Below are 23,643 nucleotides of genomic sequence, written 5' to 3'. Positions count from 1 at the left end.
CCAGATTGCCGGGTATATGCCGGAACTAAACATAGCATTGAAGATAGATGGTAGGCTTGAACTTTCAGATTTGACCTAATCCAGTGTGACCAGATAGATGAGGGTAGCGCTTAATACTTTTAGGCGCTATACTGCAGTTTAATCTTTAAAAGTTAATATCTTCCATTCCTTACTTAGTATTTTTGTCGTTTGGTGTCATTTTGATGGAAGAATTATTCTCCAGTTTTATAAATTGGTGTTGGGTTTTTATTGTGCTGTGTCTTTTATTTGTTTAATTTTTTTGTGATATTAATTGCTTTACACACCTGTCTCTTAAGTTAAGTCTGACTGCTCGTCTGCCAAGCTACCAAGGATTGAGCAAGGATTAATTTAGTGAGACTTGACTGGACCTTATTATTGATTGTGGTATTATTACTAGTTGTAGGTACCTACCTGTACCTACTAATAACCCACCTTCCTACATTTTCTTTCTACCACTTCTAATGCCTTCAGTTTGAATCTTATTTTCAATATATTGACATTATTTATTCAAAACTTACACTTAGATTTTGGGGTGTTTTTTTTATTATTATGCGGATGGCTCCCAGCTTATATTTGAGCCTTATGGAGGTGGATGTCTGCAATTTACTAAAGGCTGGATGAACAGAAACTGGTTAAAGATAAATATGGCAAAAAATAGAGGTGCCCCTTGTGATCTGATCTCAAGTCCCATGGCTTTCAAATTTAGGTTCACATTCCAAACCTCAATCTGTAGATAACAGTCTCGGTTTCAGACTAGATTCATCTTTCAAAATAGATTTTCGGGTTTCCTCAGTAATATTCTCTTATTTCTACATCCTTAAATCTCTGAAACGTATTTTTCGATTACTGTACTAGGATGCCAGAAGGACAGTGATTGCAGCCACTATAGGCTGTGGCTAGATGATTGTAGTGCTTTGTATTTAGGTATAGCAAACAGCAAATATAAAGACTACAAAAAGTTCAAAATCAAGCAGTACAGTTTGAACGATTGCCGTATACCTACCAATACCTTGCTAGGCTCCACTGGCTTCAAGTTAGCAAAATAAATGCCTTCAAAGTACTGTGCATCATTCAGACATGTACACATGGATCTGCCCCTGATGTTTGAAAAACCGCATTACATTTCATAGTACTCTCAATGACTGTGATGAGATTTCACCCCACATACAGGATCACTCATTTCACTTTCAGCCTCCGTCTATTGAACGGATACTCCAGGTGGTTAGGTCAACGAAATCCGGGGGCACATCCGATCCTTGCCCACCCAAGGTGATACACCTCTTCGAGGACCTACTGAGCGAGCAACTATGCTTACTTTTCGCTGAAATAATTAAATCCAACCATTTCCCCAACCTTTGGAAAACAGCTACAGTATTGTCGTTACTCAAAAAATCTAATTTAGACCCCCAAGAACCAGGAAATTACAGACCGATTGCAAGAATTCCATTTGCGTTGAAAGTTCTTGAGAAGCTTCTGAATAGACAGCTGTCTCAATTCCTTACGGAAGCAAATATATTAGATCACTCGCAATTCGGTTTCCAGGAAGGGCAAGAAACAGAAACAGCATTGTTGATGGCAACGGAGGAGCTTAGGAGTGTCCTGGACGCCGGGGGGGGGGAAGGCCGCCTTGATCTTGCTAGATCTATCGGCGGCCTTCGACACGGTAAACCACAACACTCTCCTCGTCCGTCTTGCAGAAGCTGGAGTGCATAAGACAGCTCAGTCTCTGCTAACATCATTTTTATCTAACAGGACCTTCACGTGTAACTGGGAGAAGCCAAATCCAATTCCTTCAGATCCCCCTGTGGGGTGCCCCAGGGGGTTGTCATTAAGCTCACTCTTTTCAATCTATACGTGGCACCTCTGGCGGCTATAATTAGGAATTGTGGCTTCCTCCCTGTTTCATACGCAGATGACACTCAAATAGTGGTCTCAATTCCAAATAATGCGCTAGAGACAGCTACCAGGTTCAAACATTGTATGGAACCGATCAATTGCTGGATGCAGACGAATTGCCTCAAGTTGAACGGAGACAAAAGTGAAGTGATGCTGTTAGGTTCCGACCTGCAATCATGGACCCAGGATTAGTGTACAGATAGTCTAGGTCACTGTCCATCTCCAGTGCACAAGGTAAAATACTTAGGTATGCTCCTTGACAATAAACTGTCCTATGTCCTATGAAGCACAAACTAATAAACTGTCATCATCAATCTGGTTCATCCTGAAAATGATCAGGAAACTCCTACCTTTCATTCTTCTGACATCCTGCAAAACAGTGGTCACAATGTTGGCTTTATCAAGACTGGACTACGGAAACGCACTATATGACCCAACACTTGGCAAAACTGCAACGCCTACAAAATGCAGCAGCACGGTTGGTGCTAGACATACTCAGACATGAGCCAATAGCTCACAGATTGAGATCTCTGCACTGGCTCCCCGTTAAAAACAGAATAAAATTTAAATCCTTATGCTTGGCCTATAAAGCCCTCCTAAAATCTCACCTAGAAAGGTATCAGCCTACCAGGTCCTTGAGATCTAGCAATTTAAAACGGATCCAGGTCCCAAGATACAAACAGGTCAGGTGGGGAGGGAGAAGCTTCCTGCTGTATACAGCAAAGGCGTGAAATCAGCTTCCGATTACAATTAAAAACAGCCCCTCTCTACTTTCCTTTCGGAAAGAGATAAAAACATGGCTATTCATCTCGGGCTAACTTTTTCTTGTGTTGAGCAGCTTGGTCCCTTACTCTTACCTCAGCGCCAAGACGCCCTGGGGCATTTGTCGCGCTTTATAAATCCTCAAATCAAATCAAATCAAACTCATTTACTTCACACATTCCTAGATTTAAAAAAAACTAGACTAGAAGGAAACCAACTACCACTGTCTCTTAAATTAATTCCTTCACTCCCATTGTTTACGAAAAGGCTAAAACTTTACTCTTTACTACATAATGGTAACAACTGCTTTTTGCTGTCGTTTGCATCGTGAAGGGCCGTTTACCATTGCCTATAAGCCCTCACAAAACCATAGCAAATCTGTGCTCCAGTTTTATATGAACTCTTACAGTGCTTGAAATGAAAATGTAGTACACTCACTCCTTGTTTACTGAAGTGCTTGTACTCTTCCAATAAAGGCACTGAGCAGTGCTGCGAAGAGCCGTGCCATCCCTTCCAAAATAAAGAAGAACAGATACTGAGGGCCTCATTTATGAGGCTGTGCGTCACTTTTAAGCCGCCGGTGCGTCACTTTTTGTGACGCACCAGTGGCATAAAAAATGCGCCTTGTTGCGCAATATTTACAAAGTTACGCATCTAGGTAGATGCATCACTTTGTAAACCCCCGCGCCACATTATACCTGCACCAGGTATAATGTATGCAAGGGGGGCGTTTTGACGCAAGAAAGGGTCATGGAAGTGATGCAGTGAAATCTAAAAGATTTCACTGCGCCATTTCTTGGCCGCTAATACGTCAAAATATTACGCCTGCATCATGGCAGTCATAAGACTGACGCATGCACTAACAACATGGGACTTGCCCATGTGAAAGTACACATTGCTGAAGTTGCATCACTTTTGTGACACACTCCAGCAATGCGTCCCTTTTGCGCCTACAGATACGTCTGTAACTCCTTGCGACATGATGCGTCATATTATAAATATGATGCATCCATCATGACGCAAGGAATGCGCACTGAGAAGTGATGCATCGCTGCTTTCATGAAGCGATGCATCATTTCTCATAAATGAGGCCCTGAGTACCTGACAGTATCTGCCCAATAAAAGCACTTGATCATAGCTATAAAAAATATGCTAATCCATGAGCAGCAGAATGAAATCGATTAGAAATTGTGTTAGTCGTGGCGCTCTTTGGCGGCGTATGGTGCAATACTGACTCTTTGTGGACATATATTGCACAATACTTTGAAAAGTTTCCACTGTAAGAAAGTGTCTCTGTCCAATCCCAGGTTGAATTAACCATTGAAGGAAAACATAGATAATATTCCTAATTTTTTCCCAAAATGTTCTAGGAAGAATACAATTGAACAACAAATATATGAATAAATCCAATGCTTGCTCTCAATGCCAACATATCGAAGAACATAGCAATGTAATTTAAATAGCCTAAAACAAGTCCAAAAGAAGTTATGTTTATAGGGGCTTTTAAAATGGGAAAAAGAGAAGTACTGGCGGCGCAGAGGGCTTGTAAATAAGCATCTATGTATATAAATGATTAACATAAGGAAACAAAAAGTCGCCCAAAAGTATAACGACAAAAAACTCCTGCCCTTTTTTGCAAAATTCCGTGTACCAAAAGGCAGTGTATGAGTTTAAACCCCATGTTGGCTTAAGAGGGAGTAAGAGGGTAGGTCTAAGGCTGCTGCTGAGACAGTATTAAAACATGTAAAGGAGTAGGAACAGTCTCTGTCCAGTAGTAACAATTGGAGTAAATAGTTCTGGCTGATGTCTAGGAGAGTGACTGCCTTCTTAATCATCGCCAAAGGAGCTATTGCAGTTTCTCTGAATGTTCCAGAAAGGAGAGGAAGTGAAAGATTTGCATTCTCTCATTTAGAGGTGTAGATCTGTGACTGGGTGGTGAATGTTTGATTTCTTGAGCATTCTGCCCATCAACTGTTCTTTTTGCATTTGTCACCCTAAGTGGGAAGGGTATGCCCAGACGTGGGTCCCGTGCTCCTGACACCACCAGATTCAAGTGAGCCTGGCTGATGAGGGTTGATGAGAGCTGACACCCCAAAACCGGTCCCAGAATGTTTCTATGAGGACTGGCCTGGCATTTCACACTGGACTGTTCCCATGGGGATCAGGGACAAGACTGATTTGCACATGGCTGGGTCTAAACCTGAATGCCGTGACGTGCAACAAAAGAATAAATTGAACCAAGATCTGTGACTGGGGGTGAATGTTTGATTTCTTCAGCATTCTGTCCACCAGCTGTTCTAGTTGCACTTATTTAGAGGTGAGCAGTAAATCCGGAATATTACCGCACACAATGTGGCAAATATATGAGGATGTACAGAATCCGTTGTGGAGCCTCTGATTCATTACAGACATGGATGAGAAAAACATTTTGTAACCTCATTCACTCTGCATTTTATTCATTTATATGTGGAGCAATTACCACCAGCGTTTTGCTGGTGGTAACAGTCAATGTTGTTCTGTGGTGTAATGAAGTATTACCACATTTGAGTTGGTGTGGTATATGCTGCGGTGAGCCTGTTAAAGGTGCCTGGTTAAATAAAATACTACGCTTTCCTCTTCCAGACACACTTCAGCAAGCTAATTCCTGTGCCTTCTCTGATTTGCTGCCTGGTTCTGATGGGACGCTTCATCCAAATATTTGTTAAATATGTGAAGGGATATCACAGTGCCACAGTTGACGTAAGTACATTTTAAGTTGTTAGCAGCATATTTAACCTGTACGCACAACAGAGTATGCAGTGAGCCATCCTGCATACGCATGTGCTCCTGAAGTTTAGACTTATTGATGGAACGATAATGACATATAAAATAGGACCTTGAGAGACCTGGTGAGATGCCACAGTTCTAAAGCCAGGGGAATATGATTTTTACATAGGTTATCTGTATGTACTTATTTTTAATTAATTGAACAGTCTTTTAGACCGCAACTGAATTTAAATCTTTACTCTTACACTCTGATTTAAAATCTTTGTACTTTAAATGAATCAACTTCATGATTTTTGTATCTATCAAACATTTTAACTCCAGACTGAAGGCTGGTTTCTAGTTGGTGCTCTTTTACTGCATGACACTTTGAGCTATTTTATCGACTAGATATATAGATATTTGTCCACGCTATAAACTGGTCTCACTTCGTAGGAAGAAGAACCATTCTTATTGGAACATCAGTACAACTATGTCAAGAATCTATTCAAAGTTCAATCTGACACGTAAGTACCTCACATGAAAAAATTATAAGGAGCACTTTTAGTGTCATTTTTACATACTCAGCATTTTTTTGTGATATTTTCATGCAGAATATGTGTGTGTAAATGTATGTGTGTGTATATATATATATATATATATATTCACTGAAAAAACCATAGGTTTCACACCAGTTATAGTTAGCTGGAAATTTTACTGACATAAAACCATTGAAATTCCAACGTTATAGTTAGTTGGACTATAACAAGCGCGCCTGCAATGCACTGCTGATGACGTCACATATTACATCACTCATGACATGGTCAGTGACATCACTCATGACATCACTGATGACACCATCCAGTGAATGTGTGTCTTTCTGAAACAGTCTTCTGGCGCGCCCCGGTGCGCGTACCGGGGAGCGTCCCGTTAGCGCTATTGCCGCGAACGAAAACATCATCATGATGTATCGCGTAGCCGCGTCCGCGTGATACGCGCGGCGTAAGCGCACCCGGAGGCACCCACGTGCATACGAACGCGCTACGTAGCGTAAGCGCGTCGGGTCATGTGACCTGAAAATAACACTTTTCATTGGTTCAGAACAGTTTTGGTTTCCAAATGATGAAAGGCCGAGTCATGTGACCTGAAAATAACACTTTTCATTGGTTCAGGACAGTTTTGTTTTCCAAATGATGAAACCCCCCACCTATTTTCCTCATTCTCACTTTGTACTTTGAGTGAAGAAGACCTGTCGAAAGACCTATCTGTACCTATTTGTCTGAAAAATGGCTACAGTAGCAGCAGCAGCAGGAGCATCTCAGCCACCACCACCACCACAAGGACCACCACAACACCACAGTTGTGGAGATGAAGAGGAGGAGGAGGAGGAGGAGGAGGAGGAGGAGAGGAGGACGTTCCTGCATGAAGATACTCCCACCTATAAGCCAAAGGAGCACATAGTCTGGGAGTTTTTTTCAATCCCAAAGGACCTCAAGAAAGTAAATGCGCCAAAGGTTACTTGTCTGATCTGTGGCACTGTACTTTCAAGGGGGAACCCTAACAAAAAGTACTCTTTTGGCAACAACACCATGATTCGCAACATGCAACGCCGGCACCCTAACAACTATGCTAGGGCAGAGGTCCGAGAAATGGCCAGGAACCCTCCCCAATCTTCTCCCAGCACCTCCCAAAGTAAGCAACCCACTCCATCGGGTCCAGAGGCAAGGGAGATGGTCCCAAACATACAAACCAAATTTGGACAATACAAAATCGTTTGTATATTTTGTGGGAAAACAATTACGTATGGTGAGCAAAGCATTAAGCTCATCAACCGTGCTGGTGACAACCACGTGTGCCCCAAAAAACCTTAATTTTTTCCTGATTTTTTTTGCTCCAGTTGAGCCGTTTACATTCCCTGTTTTTTGTTTGTCCCCATAAAAATAACAAAAAATTTTTAAATTGTTCATAAAAGCCAAAAAAAGTACAAAATGTTCCAAAAAACAATAAAAAAAAATAAAACAACAAAAAGAATAAAAAAACAGTTCTTTTTAGAACTACCTCCAATTTATAAAAAAATGCTACTTTAAAAAAAAATCTGTCATTCTTTTTTACCCATGGTACGCTCCCCGGTACGCCCCCCGGTGCGCCTACCGGGCGCTCCCCCCCACGTAAATCAAAAAAAATACATATATTTTTTGCCCTGCGGGGCCCTTTCATAGCCCCCACATCAAATCTAGGGGATCCGGGGGGGTCTACCCTGCCCCCTTTTGATCATTTCCCCCTTTGTTTTTGTCACCTCTTGTGTCTCGATCCTACCGAGACACAAGATGGCGGGTGCTCCGGACTGTTTGGAATGTTGACAGAAACAAGCGAAATCCCTATACAAAATAATCCTAACTATAACTACCTACTGGCGACCGCCAGTAGGTAATATATATATATATATATACATATATATATATATATACATATATATATATTACCTACTGGCGGTCGCCAGTAGGTAGTTATAGTTAAAACCTAGTTACCATAGGAAATCCGCAACATTCTATTTAGAATAACTTTGGCGCCGGTGAACGAATCTTTGCAAACTTCTCTAAGAAGATGGTCTGCTCTGCTCCGCTCCTTCCTTGAAAGTTTGGGGTTGATTCGTGAAGCGGGGGCCAAGAAAAAAGAGGGGTCCCAAAACATGTTTTCCCCATGCCATTTTCCATAGGACCTTTAGCCAGGGCTACAGCGCGAACGGCTCAACGGAATTACAAACTTGGCAAAAAGGTAGAGTTCTGTTCGCAGATGGGCCATTTTGTTAAATTGTGTAAATCTGTTCAGTAGTTCCTGAGAAAATCAAAAGTAAAATCATAAGTATATTTAGAGGCGCATACGGTAAGCTTACTGTAAGCTTACTGTATTCTGTACCTTCCCGAGCACGAGCTGAATGCTAATTGGCTGTCAACTGTCTATTAACACTCCAAACCAGAAAGTGTTGGCAGCCATCTTGTGCCTCGGTAGACTGAGGCACAAGAAAGCAGAAAAACAAACGTGTAGAACGCAAAAAGGGGGCAGGGTAGAAACACCCTGATCCCCTAGGCCTGCTCAGGGGGTCCCACAAGGACCCCCAAAGTCCCCCCCCCCCAATTTTTGGGGGGGGGAAAATCGCGGCGTACGAGTACCTTTCTGAGTACGCGCTGCATGCTCATTGGCTGTTAACACTCCAAACCAGGAAGTGTTGGCAGCCATTTTGTGCTCGGTAGACCGAGGCACAAGAAAGCAGAAAAACAAACGTGTAGAACGCAAAAAGGGGGCAGGGTAGAAACAGCTTGACCCCCTTGCTCAGGTGGTCCCACAAGGACCGCCAAGGCCCCCACATTTTTTTTAAAAAACCCAGTCTGCTTTTTTTCAAATTATCCCCCATGGGGACCAAATCCCGGGGGCATAGTGAAAAAGAAGTGTGGGGGGGGGCCCCAATCTCCCCTGTTGTAAATGAATCTCGGACCCTAGTATAAATTTCCTGATTCATGCCCTTATATAGGTATACTTTATCATTTCCTTATATAGGCATAGAAATCATTACCATATTTGGCCATAACCATACAGCCCAAATATGGTATGGATACTTCCACTAAGCTCCAAGAATTAACAACGTTTTCTTGGAAAAACCCGCCTCGGGGCTTCCCCCTGCTTGAATATTAAGTTCTCCTAGAACTCCCAGCGTTTTCCAAGAAATGAGCCATTGAGTGACGTTATTAAGTACAAACATGCGTCAAACTCGGCACCTTCAAAGTATAAATATGCCTTGATTTGCCTAAACAAACACACGGTGGTTTGGAGCAGATCGACTATCTACTTGCCCGACGCCCTGCAGCAGCAAGTGCCGAAGGAAGCCGACCCTCCAGCAGACGCACTGCGAGACTCTGTCATTTCTCCTGCTGAGAAATCCAGCTCCAGTGTTTCCAGCATACCCTTGCGGGTATCTGGGAAATCGAGTCCCGAGAACGAGATACAAGACCTCCTTCATTCTAGAACAAAGGTACGGAGCTGATTAGACCTCTTCGAGAATTATCGGAATCAGATTCCTGGCAGAGAACTCCTAGACTTAAACTCCTCCTCTTATACTCCCTCCATCTTACCAGACTTAGGTTAGGTACATCGGGGTAGGCGTATTCTAGTAGCACCAGTTGAGTATTTTAGTAATCCTTTTATCACTGTATGTACTTTATGTATTTTATGTATTTTATACATTTTATGCACTTTATGGCTTAGAAACCATATCATGCTTTTACAGTACTACTTTATAATACTGTTTGTATTATATGCATTGTACTTCATAGTAAGCCTTACTATTGTAGCAGTTCATTTTCAATGCTTGAGAAAGAAGACTGTTCAATAAATAGCTTTTTATTGAAAACGCCCGTCTCTCTATTTCTCTTGCACCTCTGGTGAAACTAAGCCTGCACGATTGACTGAGTGAAATAGTTATCTATTGTTTCCGCGACTCTAGAGATTGGATTTCTTATTCTTGGGAAACAAAGTTGTCATGTTTTATGCGGTTGTCAGAAACGAATCCCTTCTTGTTTATTCGAGAAAGTTTCTAGTGACCTCTGAACTAGCTGGCACTTACAATTAAGTCTAATATAACCGGTAGAGACCTAGTAGACCTCAATCCTATGTCTAAGCTACAGGATATATTATTCCAATGCGCAGAGCCTATTGGGAATATTGGAACTACACTACACCCCCACACTGCCCCTGTGACCACCATCCCCTGGGGCAAAGCAACGCAGCCCCCTGGCGCATAGTGTAGGTTCCAGGTGGGCTAGTTGGCCCCCATGGCCCCCCAGTATGCAAGGGGAATTGGTTCCCCCTCTGCAAATGCACCAGGGGGCTGCGATTCAGAGAGGTGTAAAAAGGGGGGTGGCCTCATTACACCTCTCTGCAACGCAGCCTCCTGGCGCATACTGGAGGTTCACGGTGGGCTAGTTTGCGCCAGTGACCCCCAGTATGCAAGGGAACTTAATCCTCCAACTTAGAACACTCTACAGGGCCGTTAGCACAGTGGTGAAGGTAGGGGGGGGGGCTTGAGGTGATGTGAGTGCAAACATGCCCTGAGGCGCGTTTTAAGTTGGGGAATTAATTCCTGTTCAATCCAGAGGTCCCCTAGGGGGCAACTGGTCCAACAGATATCTCCAGTAAGCGCCACAGAGCTGTGTTGCAGAGTGTTGTAAAAAGGGGGCGTGCCCTTTGAATGATTCTCTGCAACACAGCTGCCTGGCACATACTGGAGGTACCTGGTGGGCTCACAGGTGATCTCAGGATTGAAGAGGAATTAATTCCCCAATCTAGCTCACTACTATTCCTGAAAAGTAAATTTAACTGTACTTACCAGTAACTTGAATTTCCTTCCATAGGATATCATTGCCTGCTATATAAAATATAAATAAATTAAAAAAATATTAAATAAAAAAATATATTACAATTTCAATATTTTTAAAAACATTTTTTTCCATTTATATTAAAAATGAGTAATGTAATTTAAAAAATAAAGTATCTAAAAATAAATAGTTTAAAATAATGTATTAAATATAACAATTAATACGTTTAAAAATTGTCATTTATAAAACCTTTGAAATTCACTGAAAAAACCATAGGTTTCGGCCACATTATAGTAAAAAATTAGCATTTAAAAAACCTTAGAAATTCACTGAAAAAAACATAGGTTTCAGTCATGTTATAGTTAAAAATTGGCATTTAAAAAACCTTAGAAATTCACTGAAAAAACCATAGGTTTCACTCACGTTATAGGTAGGAATTAGCATTTAAAAACCTTAGAAATTCACTGAAAAAACCATAGGTTTCACACATGTTATAGTTAGCTGGACATTTCACTCATACAAAACCATTGAAATTCCCCTGTTATAGTTAATTCTGCTAACTATAACTCGCGCCCCCGCAATGCACTGCTGATGACGTCACATATTACATCACTCAAGCCATGGTCAGTGACATCACTCATGACAGTGGAGTTGTTTTGGGTTTTTTTTGGAGGGAATATTGTCTATGTTATCCTTTGGAGGGAAAACAGGTTATCGGTTTGCAGGTAAGTAAACGACTGTGGAAGTTAAGGTTCTGGGGTTAGACTCATGGGTCCCCTAGGGCCAGTGATACACTGAGATTGCATATAGGAGTGGCCGGATCTTGTGTAAGGATCACCGGGGTGACCTCCTCAGGTGTTGTTTCACTCGAGCTCGGGCCGGGGTTGGTGGATGCAGAGTGTGCTGGATTCGGGGTATCCATCCAGAGCCAGAAGCTGCAGTTTGAACAAGTTTGTTGTTCACAGGAGATTCAGTGCTTGAAGTGAAGGCAGGCAGGTCCTCCAGTGATTTTGAGGTTGCTGGCTGCTGGACACCCCGGGATTTCGAAGGAGCAGGTTCGAGGGGAGACAGGTCTGTAGGGCTGGGGCCAAGTCAGTGGGTGTGATCCTTTTGTTAGCTCTGCACGGGTCTTCGGTCCTTCTTGTTATCTTCTCTTCTTGTGGTTTCTTAATCTGAGGACACAAGGTTCAGGGTGTCCCCTAAATACTAGATCTAGGAGCGTTACAGGTAGGTAAAGGGCAGGGACCAATGGGTCCCTTTCCTGGGGTGGTGACACCCCCTATTCTGCCACTCTCCTGTGGGAGGGGGCAGGAGCCTGTCCCTTGTTGGCTGGGTCCTCCCATCCTCAAGATGGGGGGGACTCAAAGTTGTGCTTCACCTCGCCTCCCCCACCTGAGGGGTAGAGCTGACGTAGGTGAGCACACCTCCCTTCCTTGCTTGTTTTACCCGCCTATTCTCCCACCCAAAGTGGGGGGTAGAACCAGTGTAGATCTGTTGCTGAGAGCAGCAAATGGTCTAGGAGGATCACAAAGGCGGCAAGCCTTTAAAGCTTCTCTTTCATGAATCCTGCCCATCCTGGGGAGGAGCCTTGGCACCTTATCCCAGGATGTGCATTGTTTCAGGCACCCAAGAGGCTCGCGACCCAGGGGTCCAGTAACATGTCTGGTGGTGGCAGCCTAAGCAGCCACTCAGTCAGGTCACTAGTAGTTGGTTGAATTTCAGGGGGCATCTTCGAAATGCCCTCTGTTGTGCGTTTTACATTGAATCCCACACTGGCATCAGTGTGGGTTTAATGTACTGAGAAGTTTGATACCAAACTTCCCAGTCTTCAGTGTAGCCATTATGGTGCTGTGGAGTTCGTAATGTTCGTAATGACAAACTCCCAGCACCATATAGTCTTAATGGCAGCACTGCACTTACAGTGCCCAGGGATGGACTTTGGCACTGTAGGGGTACATGGCTAATGTACCTGTACCCTCACAACCGGCATAGGGCACCCAACTACAAAGGTGACTGATGTATGCCAGGGCAGTGTTTTGTGGACATGGCACACAGGGATCTGTGCCATGGCAACTCTTCACTTTGTTCTGCACCAAGACAATCAGCCTGCAAAGGCAGTGTATGAGTGTCAGGGTAGAGTACCTCTAAGGGTGGCACAACATGTGCTGCAGCCCTTAGAGGCCTTCTCTGGTCACAGTGCCCAGGGTACCTATGGTATAATTTACCAAAGGGTGACATGTGGCCAGAGATGGCAATTGGGTTTATTTTGGGGAAAGAACACATGCCCTGGGTACCTGAATGGCAGGGACCCAGGGCACATCAACAAAAAGTGCATCAGTAGCCAGGCAAAAAGTGGGGAGGGGGTTGCTGCAACAGAAACCCACTTTCCTACAGGGACGTTATAGTTAGAAATTAGCATTTTAAAAACCTTAAAAATTCACTGAAAAAAACATTGGTTTCAGGGATGTTACAGTTAGGAATTACCATTTAAAAAACTTTAGACATTTACTGAAAAAAACATAGGTTTCAGGTACGTTATAGTTAGTTGGACATTTCACTCATATAAAACCAGAGAAATTTGGCTGTTATAGTTTGCTGAGCTAACTATAACTCGTGCCCCTGCAGTGCACTGCTGATGGCATCACATATTATATCACTCATGACATTCTCAGTGACATCACTGATAACATCTCAAATGACATCGCTAATGACATCACTGATTACATCATCCAAGTGATCATCTGATGCACCTCCTCACACACTAATAAAACCTTTAATACACCCACTCAAAAATACAGACTATCAGGGGACATGCCCAATATGGCACCCGTGCGGTAGCGGAGTCACGGAGCTCTGCCGCACCGGAGTACCTTTTAGCGGTCCCTGGGTGAGTAGCAGCCCCCAGTTTACAGGAAACCAGGCATAAGGTCTGTGGAGTGGTTTCCTACACTCAGGAACCCGCATTGGTGTACCTGAGACTGCCACTGACTGGTGTTTGTGACTTCTCAGTGGCCGAGGGGGACAAAATGACGGCAGCTTAGGCGCCGGTTCTGCAGAGGCCTGGGACAGCGGTGGAAATTGCAGAGTGAGCGGCAAGTCTACCCAGGACCAATACGGCACGCTGTGACCTTGAGTTTGGAGGACCACGCAGAGCTTGCTGTGGCGCCCGGGACTGGCAGGGGCACTTCGATGTCCAGGCCCGGGAGCAGTGAGCAGTCCTCCCCATAGAGGGGCCTTCAGCGCCCCGAATACCTTGCAAGGTGCTTACCGGGGAGCGGAGGTCCTGGGAGCGCATGGGGGCCATGGTAGCTTCCCTCAATGTGTCTCCCCGAGCGGCTGTTTCGGCACACACGTGGACTCCACAGCAGGTGGGAGTGGGCCACCCTGAGCGGAATCTGCGGCTGGGCTCCTGATAGCTGCGGATGCAAGGGCACAGCCATAGGGGGTGATCCTGAATCAGAGATTCCCAGATTGGTGTGTGGCGCCAGCAGAGAGAACCCCCAACGGCGTGGGAGGTCCACTAGTGGGATTGGACGGAGGGCCCAGTGGAGACGTAGTTAGGCATACCGGAGCACAGGACATAGCAACTGGTGTCTGCTTGTATCATTCACCACTACTATAAAGAACAAGGGAACCCACTAGGTAGGCAAGGACCTGGGGTATCAATTTTACGAAAAACAATGGCCCTTGGCACAAAAATAGAAGATTATAATAATTATAGGCCACAATGTGCGTTATAATTGCAATTTTATTCAATAATTCAATAACCAATTTAAAGGGAACAATAAAACAGTGGGACACAGTCCTGTATCCACAACGCTTACACAAACTTGGAGACAATACAAACATATAGGATGTATCAGGCATGTGAACAAAAAATGGAGCAAGAAGGGAAACTCTATAATACGCTTGCTTCACATATGTGGGGAACAAAACAGATAATGCACATAATAGTGAACTAGTGTTAAGCCACATATCATGTCGACGGCGTTTCGATCCATTCAGGGATAGTGGATCATCATCAGGACAACCATTGTCTGCCTGAATAAAAGCCGAGTGCCCTGGAAAGGATTGAAGCACTAGACTCGGCACCGAAGTTGCAAGGATTGAAGCAGAAGACTCAGCACCGTAGTTGCAGTTAGTCTGAGGTATTGGTATTGGGACAGCTGTGCGGGGATCCTAGATGTGCTACAGCTGGAGGCGAGGTCTCATGGGGGTTGCGGCGTGGGTCTTAGGGTGACCAGGATAGCGACGCTTGTGGAATAGCTTAACACTAGTTCACTATTATGTGCATAATCTGTTTTGTTCCCCACATATGTGAAGCAAGCGTATTATAGAGTTTCCCTTCTTGCTCCATTTTTTGTTCACATGCCTGATACATCCTATATGTTTGTATTGTCTCCAAGTTTGTGTAAGCGTTGTGGATACAGGACTGTGTCCCACTGTTTTATTGTTCCCTTCTAAATTGGTTATTGAATTATTGAATAAAATTGCAAGTCCGGCTGGACTTTTTTGCTATTTTAGCGCACATTGTGGCCTATAATTATTATAATCTTCTATTTTTGTGCCAAGGGCCATTGTTTTTCGTAAAAATGTATCATTCACCACATCTGGCCCGCAGCGGTCAATCTCATGACTGGACTGTGGTGGGTGCTGCTGTGCAATTGCTGGTTCTGAAATGTAAAAGGCCCACCTGAGACTGGGCGCAAAGACTCTCCACGTGGCAAGTAAGCAGTGGTGGTTCCTGCTTTTGGGCCCTCCGCATAGAGAGACTGTGACCTCTTTGCTGGGGGACACCTGGCTATTGATCTCACAGTAGCACTCTCTGCACTGGACCCGGCTGGAATGGGACATTAGCGATGCCTTCCCTGCCTCATCATGGCCTCCTTGCAATCCAAGAAAGACATGGCTACTGTTAAGGACCTACTGAACAAAGGCGCTATCAAGAAAGTGGGGTCTATTGCGGTCCCTCAGGAGGCTAGTGCAGCAAGCTCACCGGCCCGCCAAGAAGCTGACGATGAGGCCCGATCACTAAAGGACTTATGGAGGAATTTATTGGCATGCTACAGAGTGATATTGCAGCCCTCCGAACAGATATTGTCGGGATTGCTCCGCAGGATCCGGATGACGAAGAAACGGGTCCTCCTCCCGACGTTACCAACACCCTGAATCTACAACACAGGGTGTTCGAACAATCAGGCGAGGGAGAAAAGGAAAAGGAAAGGGTCAGCTGGGATAAGGACCTGAAATGACAAAACAAAACAAATGTATAAACATAACCAACGATAATGACTACACTCATGTATCCTCACTAAACCCCGTGTACCTGATAGAAAACAAATCCAATCAGTCTGTATCCAATCTGCTTGTCGTCTATATTCAGGTCCCTGAAAACAAACACATCATATAAATTGTTGTAACTCATAAATAGTGCAAGAAAAGGTTTTTAGTAAGGAGTTGTTCATTGAACACACCATCAGTTTATATGGTATATTCGAAGACCCTGTACACAGTACTTCTCTCTTTCCCAATCCTATTATATCCAGGAGCAGAGAACTAACATAAATCCTAGGCGTAACCCTAGGTAAACCAAGATGAGAGAAGTTTGCAAGTAATGTTCCAAATGACTGAAGAAGAAAGAAAATGAAATGAAAGCGTGAGGTTGCGACCACCAACACACTACTTCGCTATAATCCCCATAGACAAGATACAGTACTTTACACTCAAGATACGGTAGCACGTGGTTGCGACCACCACTGTGCTCCGCACATAATTTCCACAACCAAAAATGCCAAGAAATACCGGTAACGTGTGGTTGCGACCACCACCACGCTCCGGAGTTTTAATCCTACCAAAAATGTCAGATCCGGCTACGACAACGTGTAGTGACCCCACCACCACGCTCTGCTACTAATCACCACACTAACAGAGTACCATCTACCGTAACACGAGGCAGCCACCTCTGTGTTCCGCAGAGCAGAAGTCTTTAAGGACAAGAAGGCAGCGCTCCGTACGAACAGCTACTGAAGCAATCCAAAAGAATTCTCCGGGGGCTTCTTCTCCAACCCCTGACCTCGGAAAACCCCTTACCGGACTCTCTGGCAGTCTTGAAGCACCATGAACCTCTCAGCCAGGATCCGACCAGGGAACGCCTGATCGCTCAAAACACCGCCGGCAACTGCAACCAGGAAGAAGAATTACGCGCAACAGCCAATCGCGCGGATTCATGATATACTTCCTTGTTGCAAAGGCTCATGGGATTTGTAGTTTATATTGTTAGGCAGGCAAGATCACGGTAATTCCTGACGATATGGCCTCTGAAATCAAAGACTTGCGACGTGACCTGGGGAAGCTAGAGCAGAGGGTGGACTTGGTTCAACGCACCACAGATTCCAGGGAAGAGGAGATGGAGGAATGCCGTAGTGAGATTTTGGAACTCAAAGATCAAAACGCAGACCGCAACCTAACCCAGAGGACCTGGAGAACAGGTCACGTAGGTCCAACATCTGCATCAAAGGGGTGCCTCTACAAGGAGATGCAAGGCGCCTGGAGGACTTTGTTCTATGCCTCTTTTGTCATATTGTGCCGGTCTTGGACGGTAAAGAGCTTCTTCTGGACCGGACACATAAGGCGGGATGCCCCTCCACCTAGCAGGGAACGCCACAGGACATTCTGACGTTTCTCCATAACTAGCCGCAGAAAGAGCTAATTATGGTGGTGGTAGAGGACCAGCAACATGTCCTCTTTGAGGGTCACAAGGTCCGTTTGTTCCAAGACCTGTCAGTCATAACACTTCAGCGGCATAGAGATGTGTGACCAGTGACGGCGTTCCTGAGGGACATAGGATTGAAATACAGGTGGGGACACCCATTTTGTCTCATCATCGCATGGCAGGGGGAGACACGAGTGATACACATGCCCTCAGAGGCAGCAGACATTCTGGGGCTCGACTGGCTCAGGACTCCTCTTTGCCATGCACTAGCACCCAGTTGTCAATTGAGGACACCCAGAAGCGTTGCAGCAACAGGAGTGCTCCCTTCTCGCAGCATACGAAACCCACAAAAACTGAAAGCCTCAAGGAACGCTCGGAGTTAATATGGCAGCTTTCAGAACATCACCGGTCTCTGGAACATGATGACGACTAGTAGCATCCCGCTTGACACATAGCCTTATTAGAATGGGTTGGGTAGCTCCCCCCGGGGAAAATTAGTGCCGTCCTCATTGACCAGTTGTGGCAGGGTGGTCGTTCTCCACTCTTCCACTCCTCTCCCGTGGACGACCAGTGGCATGTACCCTCTCTACACACTCGCAGGTTGTGCACCAAGAGGTGCTTTTGTTTCTTCTTTTTGTTCTTTTTGTAATGTTTCCTCAAAGTTTCTGTGCTCTCTTTTCCTTCCAGCAGACTCACTGTATAACTGAATTTGGGGTGGAGATGTGCGAGAGGATTCGGGAGCTCTTACGGCGATCTTGATTTTCATTGAATTATGGTGAAGGTATTTAGCTTGAATGTAACTCAACTTGCCAAGCCAAAAGAGCAGCGATCCTCAACCAGCTTAGGTCAGCCTGATGTGATATTTGTCTTCCACAAGAAATGCATCTGGTGAAACAGGATTGCCATAGAATGAGGTCGAAATGGTTTGATCAACAGTACTGGTCCCCAGGCCCAGGTAAGAAGGCAGGGGTTGCGATCCTTGTGGCCACACACTTCCAGGGGAGGGTTGAAGGGATACAATCTGAAATTCTGGGGAGGCTGTTATCTTTGAGGATGCTTTGGCTCAACATACACTCACCGTAGCTTCCCTCTATGCCCCCAGTGAAAGGTAGAAATCCTTTATTCGACAGGCCCTAGGTGAGGTACTGGCATCTCCCGAGTCCAACTTAGTAGTAGGGGGTGACTTTAATTTAGTCATGGATGCGGCTATAGATAGGCTCCCTTAACGTTCAGGGCCCAAGGGGATGTTTTCCTCACAGGGGGCCAGCTGGTTAGCAGAAGCGGGACTTATGGACATTTCGCGGGTATTGAATCCACGGTCGGGGTCATACTCCTTCGCTCTGCGGCACACCAATCCCACGCTAGAATCAATTACTTCTTGACCTCAGCCTCCTTATGTCCATTAATAATAGGGCCACGATCAATGTAGCAGCCATATCTGACCATGCTCCGATCAAGTTAGATATTAGCATCCCGACTACGCACCAGAGCAGCAAAATGTGGTGGCGGTTATCAACTTACGATGCTGCGATAAAGGAGGTAGAGAAGGCCATTGTAGATTGACACACCTGACATTGTGATCACGACGCTTTGGGAAGCACTTAATGTGGTCGCTAGAGGGACGTACATTGCGATAGCGGCCAGGCTTGATAGGGAGCGGGCTTTGAAGCACACAGCACTTGAGGCCAGTGTTAAGGAGCTGGGGGAGGAATATAGGCATGTAGCCACACATAAAAATCGGCGACAATTGAATCTAGCGCGGAAACAACTGAAAGCGTTAGATATGGACGAGGCTGTGTACGCCTTCTTAGAAACACAAAAAAACAACAATTAATTGGCAGAATGCAGAACAATGTCATGCATTCACCCCAGTACAGAGATCTGGGCCTAAATCCATCGTTTTTTTTGCACTCCACACCACCCCAGTTCAGACATGGCCATATGCAAATCAGCCTTGACCCTGTGCCTCATGGGAACAGTTCAGCCCGAACTGCCAAGCCATGTCTTCCCTGGACCAGAATCAAGCATCCTAGGACCGGTTTCTGGCTATCAGCCATCATCAGCCATGATAGCTTGACTCCAGTGGTGTGGAGAGCACAGGACTCACGTCTGAGCATACCCGTCCAACTCGGGGTGACAAATACAAAAACAACAGTTGATGGACAGAATGCGGAACAATGTCATACATTCACCCCAGTACAGAGACCTGGGCCTAAATCCATCATTTTCTCTGCACTCCACACCACCCCAGTTCAGACATGGCCATATGCAAATCAGCCTTGACCCTGTGCCTCATGGGAACAGTCCAGCCCGAACTGCCAAGCCATGTCTCCCCTGGACCGAAATCAAGCATCGTAGGACCGGTGTCTGGCTATCAGCCGTCATCAGCCAGGATAGCTTGACTCCAGTGGTGTTGAGAGCACAGGACTCACGTTTGAGCATACCCATCCCACTAGGGGTGACAAATGCAAAAACAACAGTTGATGGACAGAATGCAGAACAATGTCATACATTCACCCCAGTACAGAGATCTGGGCCTAAATCCATCGGTTTTTTTGCACTCCACACCACCTCAGTTCAGACATGGCCATATGCAAATCAGCCTTGACCCTGTGCCTCATGGGAACAGTCCAGCCCAAATTGCCAAGCCATGTCTTCCCTGGACCAGAATCAAGCATCCTAGGACCAGTTTCTGGCTATCAACCATCATCAGCCAGGATAGCTTTACCACAGTGGTGTGGAGAGCACGTGACTCACATCTGAGCATACCCGTCCCACTAGGGTGACAAATGCAAAAACAACAGTTGATGGGCAGAATGCAGAACTATGTCATACATTCACCCCAGTACAGAGATCTGGGCCTCAATCCATCGTTTTTTTGCACTCCACACCACCCCAGTTCAGACATGGCCATATGCATATCAGCTTTGACCATGTGCCTCATGGGAACAGTCCAGCCCGAACTGCCAAGCCATGTCTTCCCTGGACCGGAATCAAGCATCCTAGGACCGGTTTCTGGATATCAGCCGTCATCAGCCAAGATAGCTTGACTCCAGTGGTGTGGAGAGCATGGGACCCACGTCTGGGCATACCCTTCCCACATAGGGTGAACAGAAAAACACACAAGATGATGGACGGAATGTTGCACAATGGCAAAACATTCACCCCCAGTCACAGATTTGGGTTTAATCCATTGTTATTTTGCTCACCAAGCCACCCCAGTGCAGACCATATGCAAATCAGTGTTGACCCTGTGCCTCTTGAGAACAGTCCAGACCGAACTGCCAAGCCATGTCTTCCCTGGACCGGAAACACGGAAGCAGTACTATGCTGAGGTAACAAAGCAGGGAAATTGCTGCCGTGTAAGCTGAGGGCCCAGGCACATTCTAGGCATGTAGAGACAGTAATTGATAGCGGCAGACTCGTTGTCACAAGGGATGAAAATATAGCGGCGGAATTCAGCCGCTTTCATGCGCAAATGTACACTGGGGAAGACATTCCCCAGGCAGTTGCCCACCATATATTGAACAGGCTCCCATCACATAACTGCTACCCTTTCATGCTGAACACTTAGAGACGGACATAATTGTTAGTGAGGTGCTGGATGCGATGGGTCGCCTACAAGTAGAAAAAGCGCTGGGACAAGACTGGTTTATCGCGGCCTTTTATAAACAATATGCGTCTCTTTTGGCCCCCATTCTGACACGCCTCTATAACTCCTTTAGTGACTCGGGGGAACTCTCTGATTCGATGCACATGGCAGTCATTACGGTGTTACTAAAACCTGGGAAAGACCCCCAATTGTGCGCCTCTTACCGCTCTATTTCCCTCTTGAACGTCAACGTCAAAATCTTCACTGGGACCTTAGCAGGGCAATTGGGCAAGCATATGCCGGGCTTGATAGAGCCCAATCAGTCTGGCTTCATACTGGGTTGAACATGCAGCAATAACACCAAGCAGCTTTTCCCTTTATTGGACAAGACTCAGCGCTTTTTCTGTCCATCGACGCTGAAAAGGCCTTTGACTGTGTGCATTGGCCTTTTTTGCCTTTTTTGCACAGCGTGCTGGAGACGGTGGACTTCGGTTCCAGGTTTCGTAGATGGTTCGGGGTGGGCTATGCGGCTCCCAAAGCGCTGGTACAGGTAAAAGACACTTTATCCCTAATTTTTCCAGTTGCGAGGGGGACGCACCAGGGCTGCCCTCTCTCCCCTCTTCTATTTGCGCTCTGCATGGAACCCCTGGCAGAATGCATCCATCATCACCAACAGATTGAGGGTGTTTGGGTGGGGGGCCAATCTCTCAAAATAGCCCTGTACGCAGATGATGTCTTATTGACTCTCACCAACACGTGTGGAACCCTACCTCCCCTCCTAGAGGAGCTGGCTTGGTTTGAACAGGTTTCTGGCTTTAAAGTAAATGCATCTAAAACAGAAGCCCTGAACATCACCATCACTCGAGAGGAACAAGCCCATCTAGAGTCCATGTTCCCTTTTCAGTGGTCACAGCAGGGTATTGCATACCTGGGCATTCAAATACTGCCCACGATAGAAGGCTCGATCACCCATACCTCTATGGCCCTGTTGCGTACTGTGCGATCTCTTATTCAGTCATGGCGGGGGATCCTCTATCTTGGGTGGGCTGCATTGCGGCAGTAAAAATGACCTTGTTGCCGAAGATCCTCTACATCATGCAGGTGATGCCACTGCCGTCTCCCCCGGCCGTCCTGAGACAATTGCAGGAGGCACTGGAAGCCTTCATTTGGGCAAGTAAGCATACATATTTGCCACTGGCCAAAGGGAGATTGGGAATACTTAATCTGAAGAAATATTATCAGGCAGCTCAGCCACGATATATCGTTGAATGGCTGCGCCTGATGACAGAAAAGCAGTGGTGCTTCCTGGACCATGCTGTAACAGGCATCCATGTTTGGAAAATCCTGTGGCTGCAACGTAAATATCGCCCACCGGATGTCTATAGCTCACCAGTGGTCCGAGCAACTGTCGGGTTGTGGGATGCGGTGCGTTCCACTCACCAATTATCCACAAACATTTCACCACTCACGCCGATCAATGGTAACCCAGACTTCCCCCAAGCAATGTTTGAGAAAGGGTTTGTACCCTGGCAGGAGACACGGAACCTGAAATACCATGCTTTCCAGCTTATGTTCTACTAGGGTTGCCCAATGCCTTAACTTATCCCCTGCACACAGAACGGGGCAAAGCGATTACATTGGTGTTGCATGCTGCAAAGCAGTTCCTGCTGGCTAAATGGGACACTGATGTGGTACCGACCCATACCGATTGGCTCCATAAACTCTGGGACCTCCTAGGGATGGAGAAATTAACAGCCACAGTTAATCATACCTTACCCAAGCTAAATAAAAGATGGGGCTCCTGCATCACACATCTCGTGGGAGAATTTCTACAACTAACCTGCCCAATATACCTACGTATACTGCAGATAACATCACCCACACATCCTGCAGACTCAGGGGAGAAGAAAAAGTGAACTCTACACATTAACATCATGAGCACATGTTACTTTCTTTTCAGACCCATGTTAGAATTGACTTTGACGTATGTTCCCCTCCCCTTTCTCCCCCCGGTCCTCTCCCCTATCTTCTGATTGTTTTTAAGCCTACTGCACCGGCCAATGGATGTAGGTGCAGGATACTGTAATTTGAATTAACAAATGCTACTGCTTATTCCTCACCGGCCACTGGATGTAGACGATTGCTGAAGTTTTCTACCCCTTTTCCCTCTGAAACGAATAAAAAGTTACAATCCTAAAATACCGACTACCAATATCGAAACCATAGACACACCAATAGCAGTCAGTACATACCCGCAAAGGAATTCATACGTCTACACCATGGGTACTCACTAACTTTCTCTCGGGGGCCGAATTTACAGTGTGGTTTGTGGCCAAGGGCCGCACCAGTGGAGGCGGGGTCAGTGGGGGAGGAGGGAGGAGGAGGGAGGGGCTAGAAAGAAAAAAACTGTGACCATGAAGTTGAACACAGGCCCCTGCAGTGAACGCGTTCAACCACTGAGCCAACAGACCAGCATACATACACATCTCTCTCTCTCTCTCTCTCTCTCTCTCTCTCTCCCTCTCTATGTCTCCCTCCCTATATCTCTC

At 45.7% G+C, this 23,643-nt stretch overlaps 1 protein-coding gene across 1 annotated transcript in view; it reads left to right on the top strand.

Annotated features, from left to right (window-relative positions):
• The window catches only part of LOC147728924 (stimulated by retinoic acid gene 6 protein-like), a 538,794-nt gene that overhangs the window by 254,661 nt on the left and 260,490 nt on the right, over positions 1-23,643 (top strand). Inside the window, exons 7-8 of the mRNA XM_086959168.1 lie at positions 5,302-5,418; positions 5,878-5,948. Of these exons, the coding sequence (XP_086815294.1) occupies positions 5,302-5,418; positions 5,878-5,948 (188 nt within the window). The remainder of the gene's footprint in view (positions 1-5,301; positions 5,419-5,877; positions 5,949-23,643) is intronic.

The sequence above is a fragment of the Lissotriton vulgaris genome, chromosome 2_2 (assembly GCF_964263255.1).
Source record: "Lissotriton vulgaris chromosome 2_2, aLisVul1.2, whole genome shotgun sequence".
In the NCBI taxonomy this organism is placed as follows: Eukaryota; Metazoa; Chordata; class Amphibia; order Caudata; family Salamandridae; genus Lissotriton; species Lissotriton vulgaris.
This window is presented reverse-complemented; position numbering and strand designations above follow the sequence as displayed.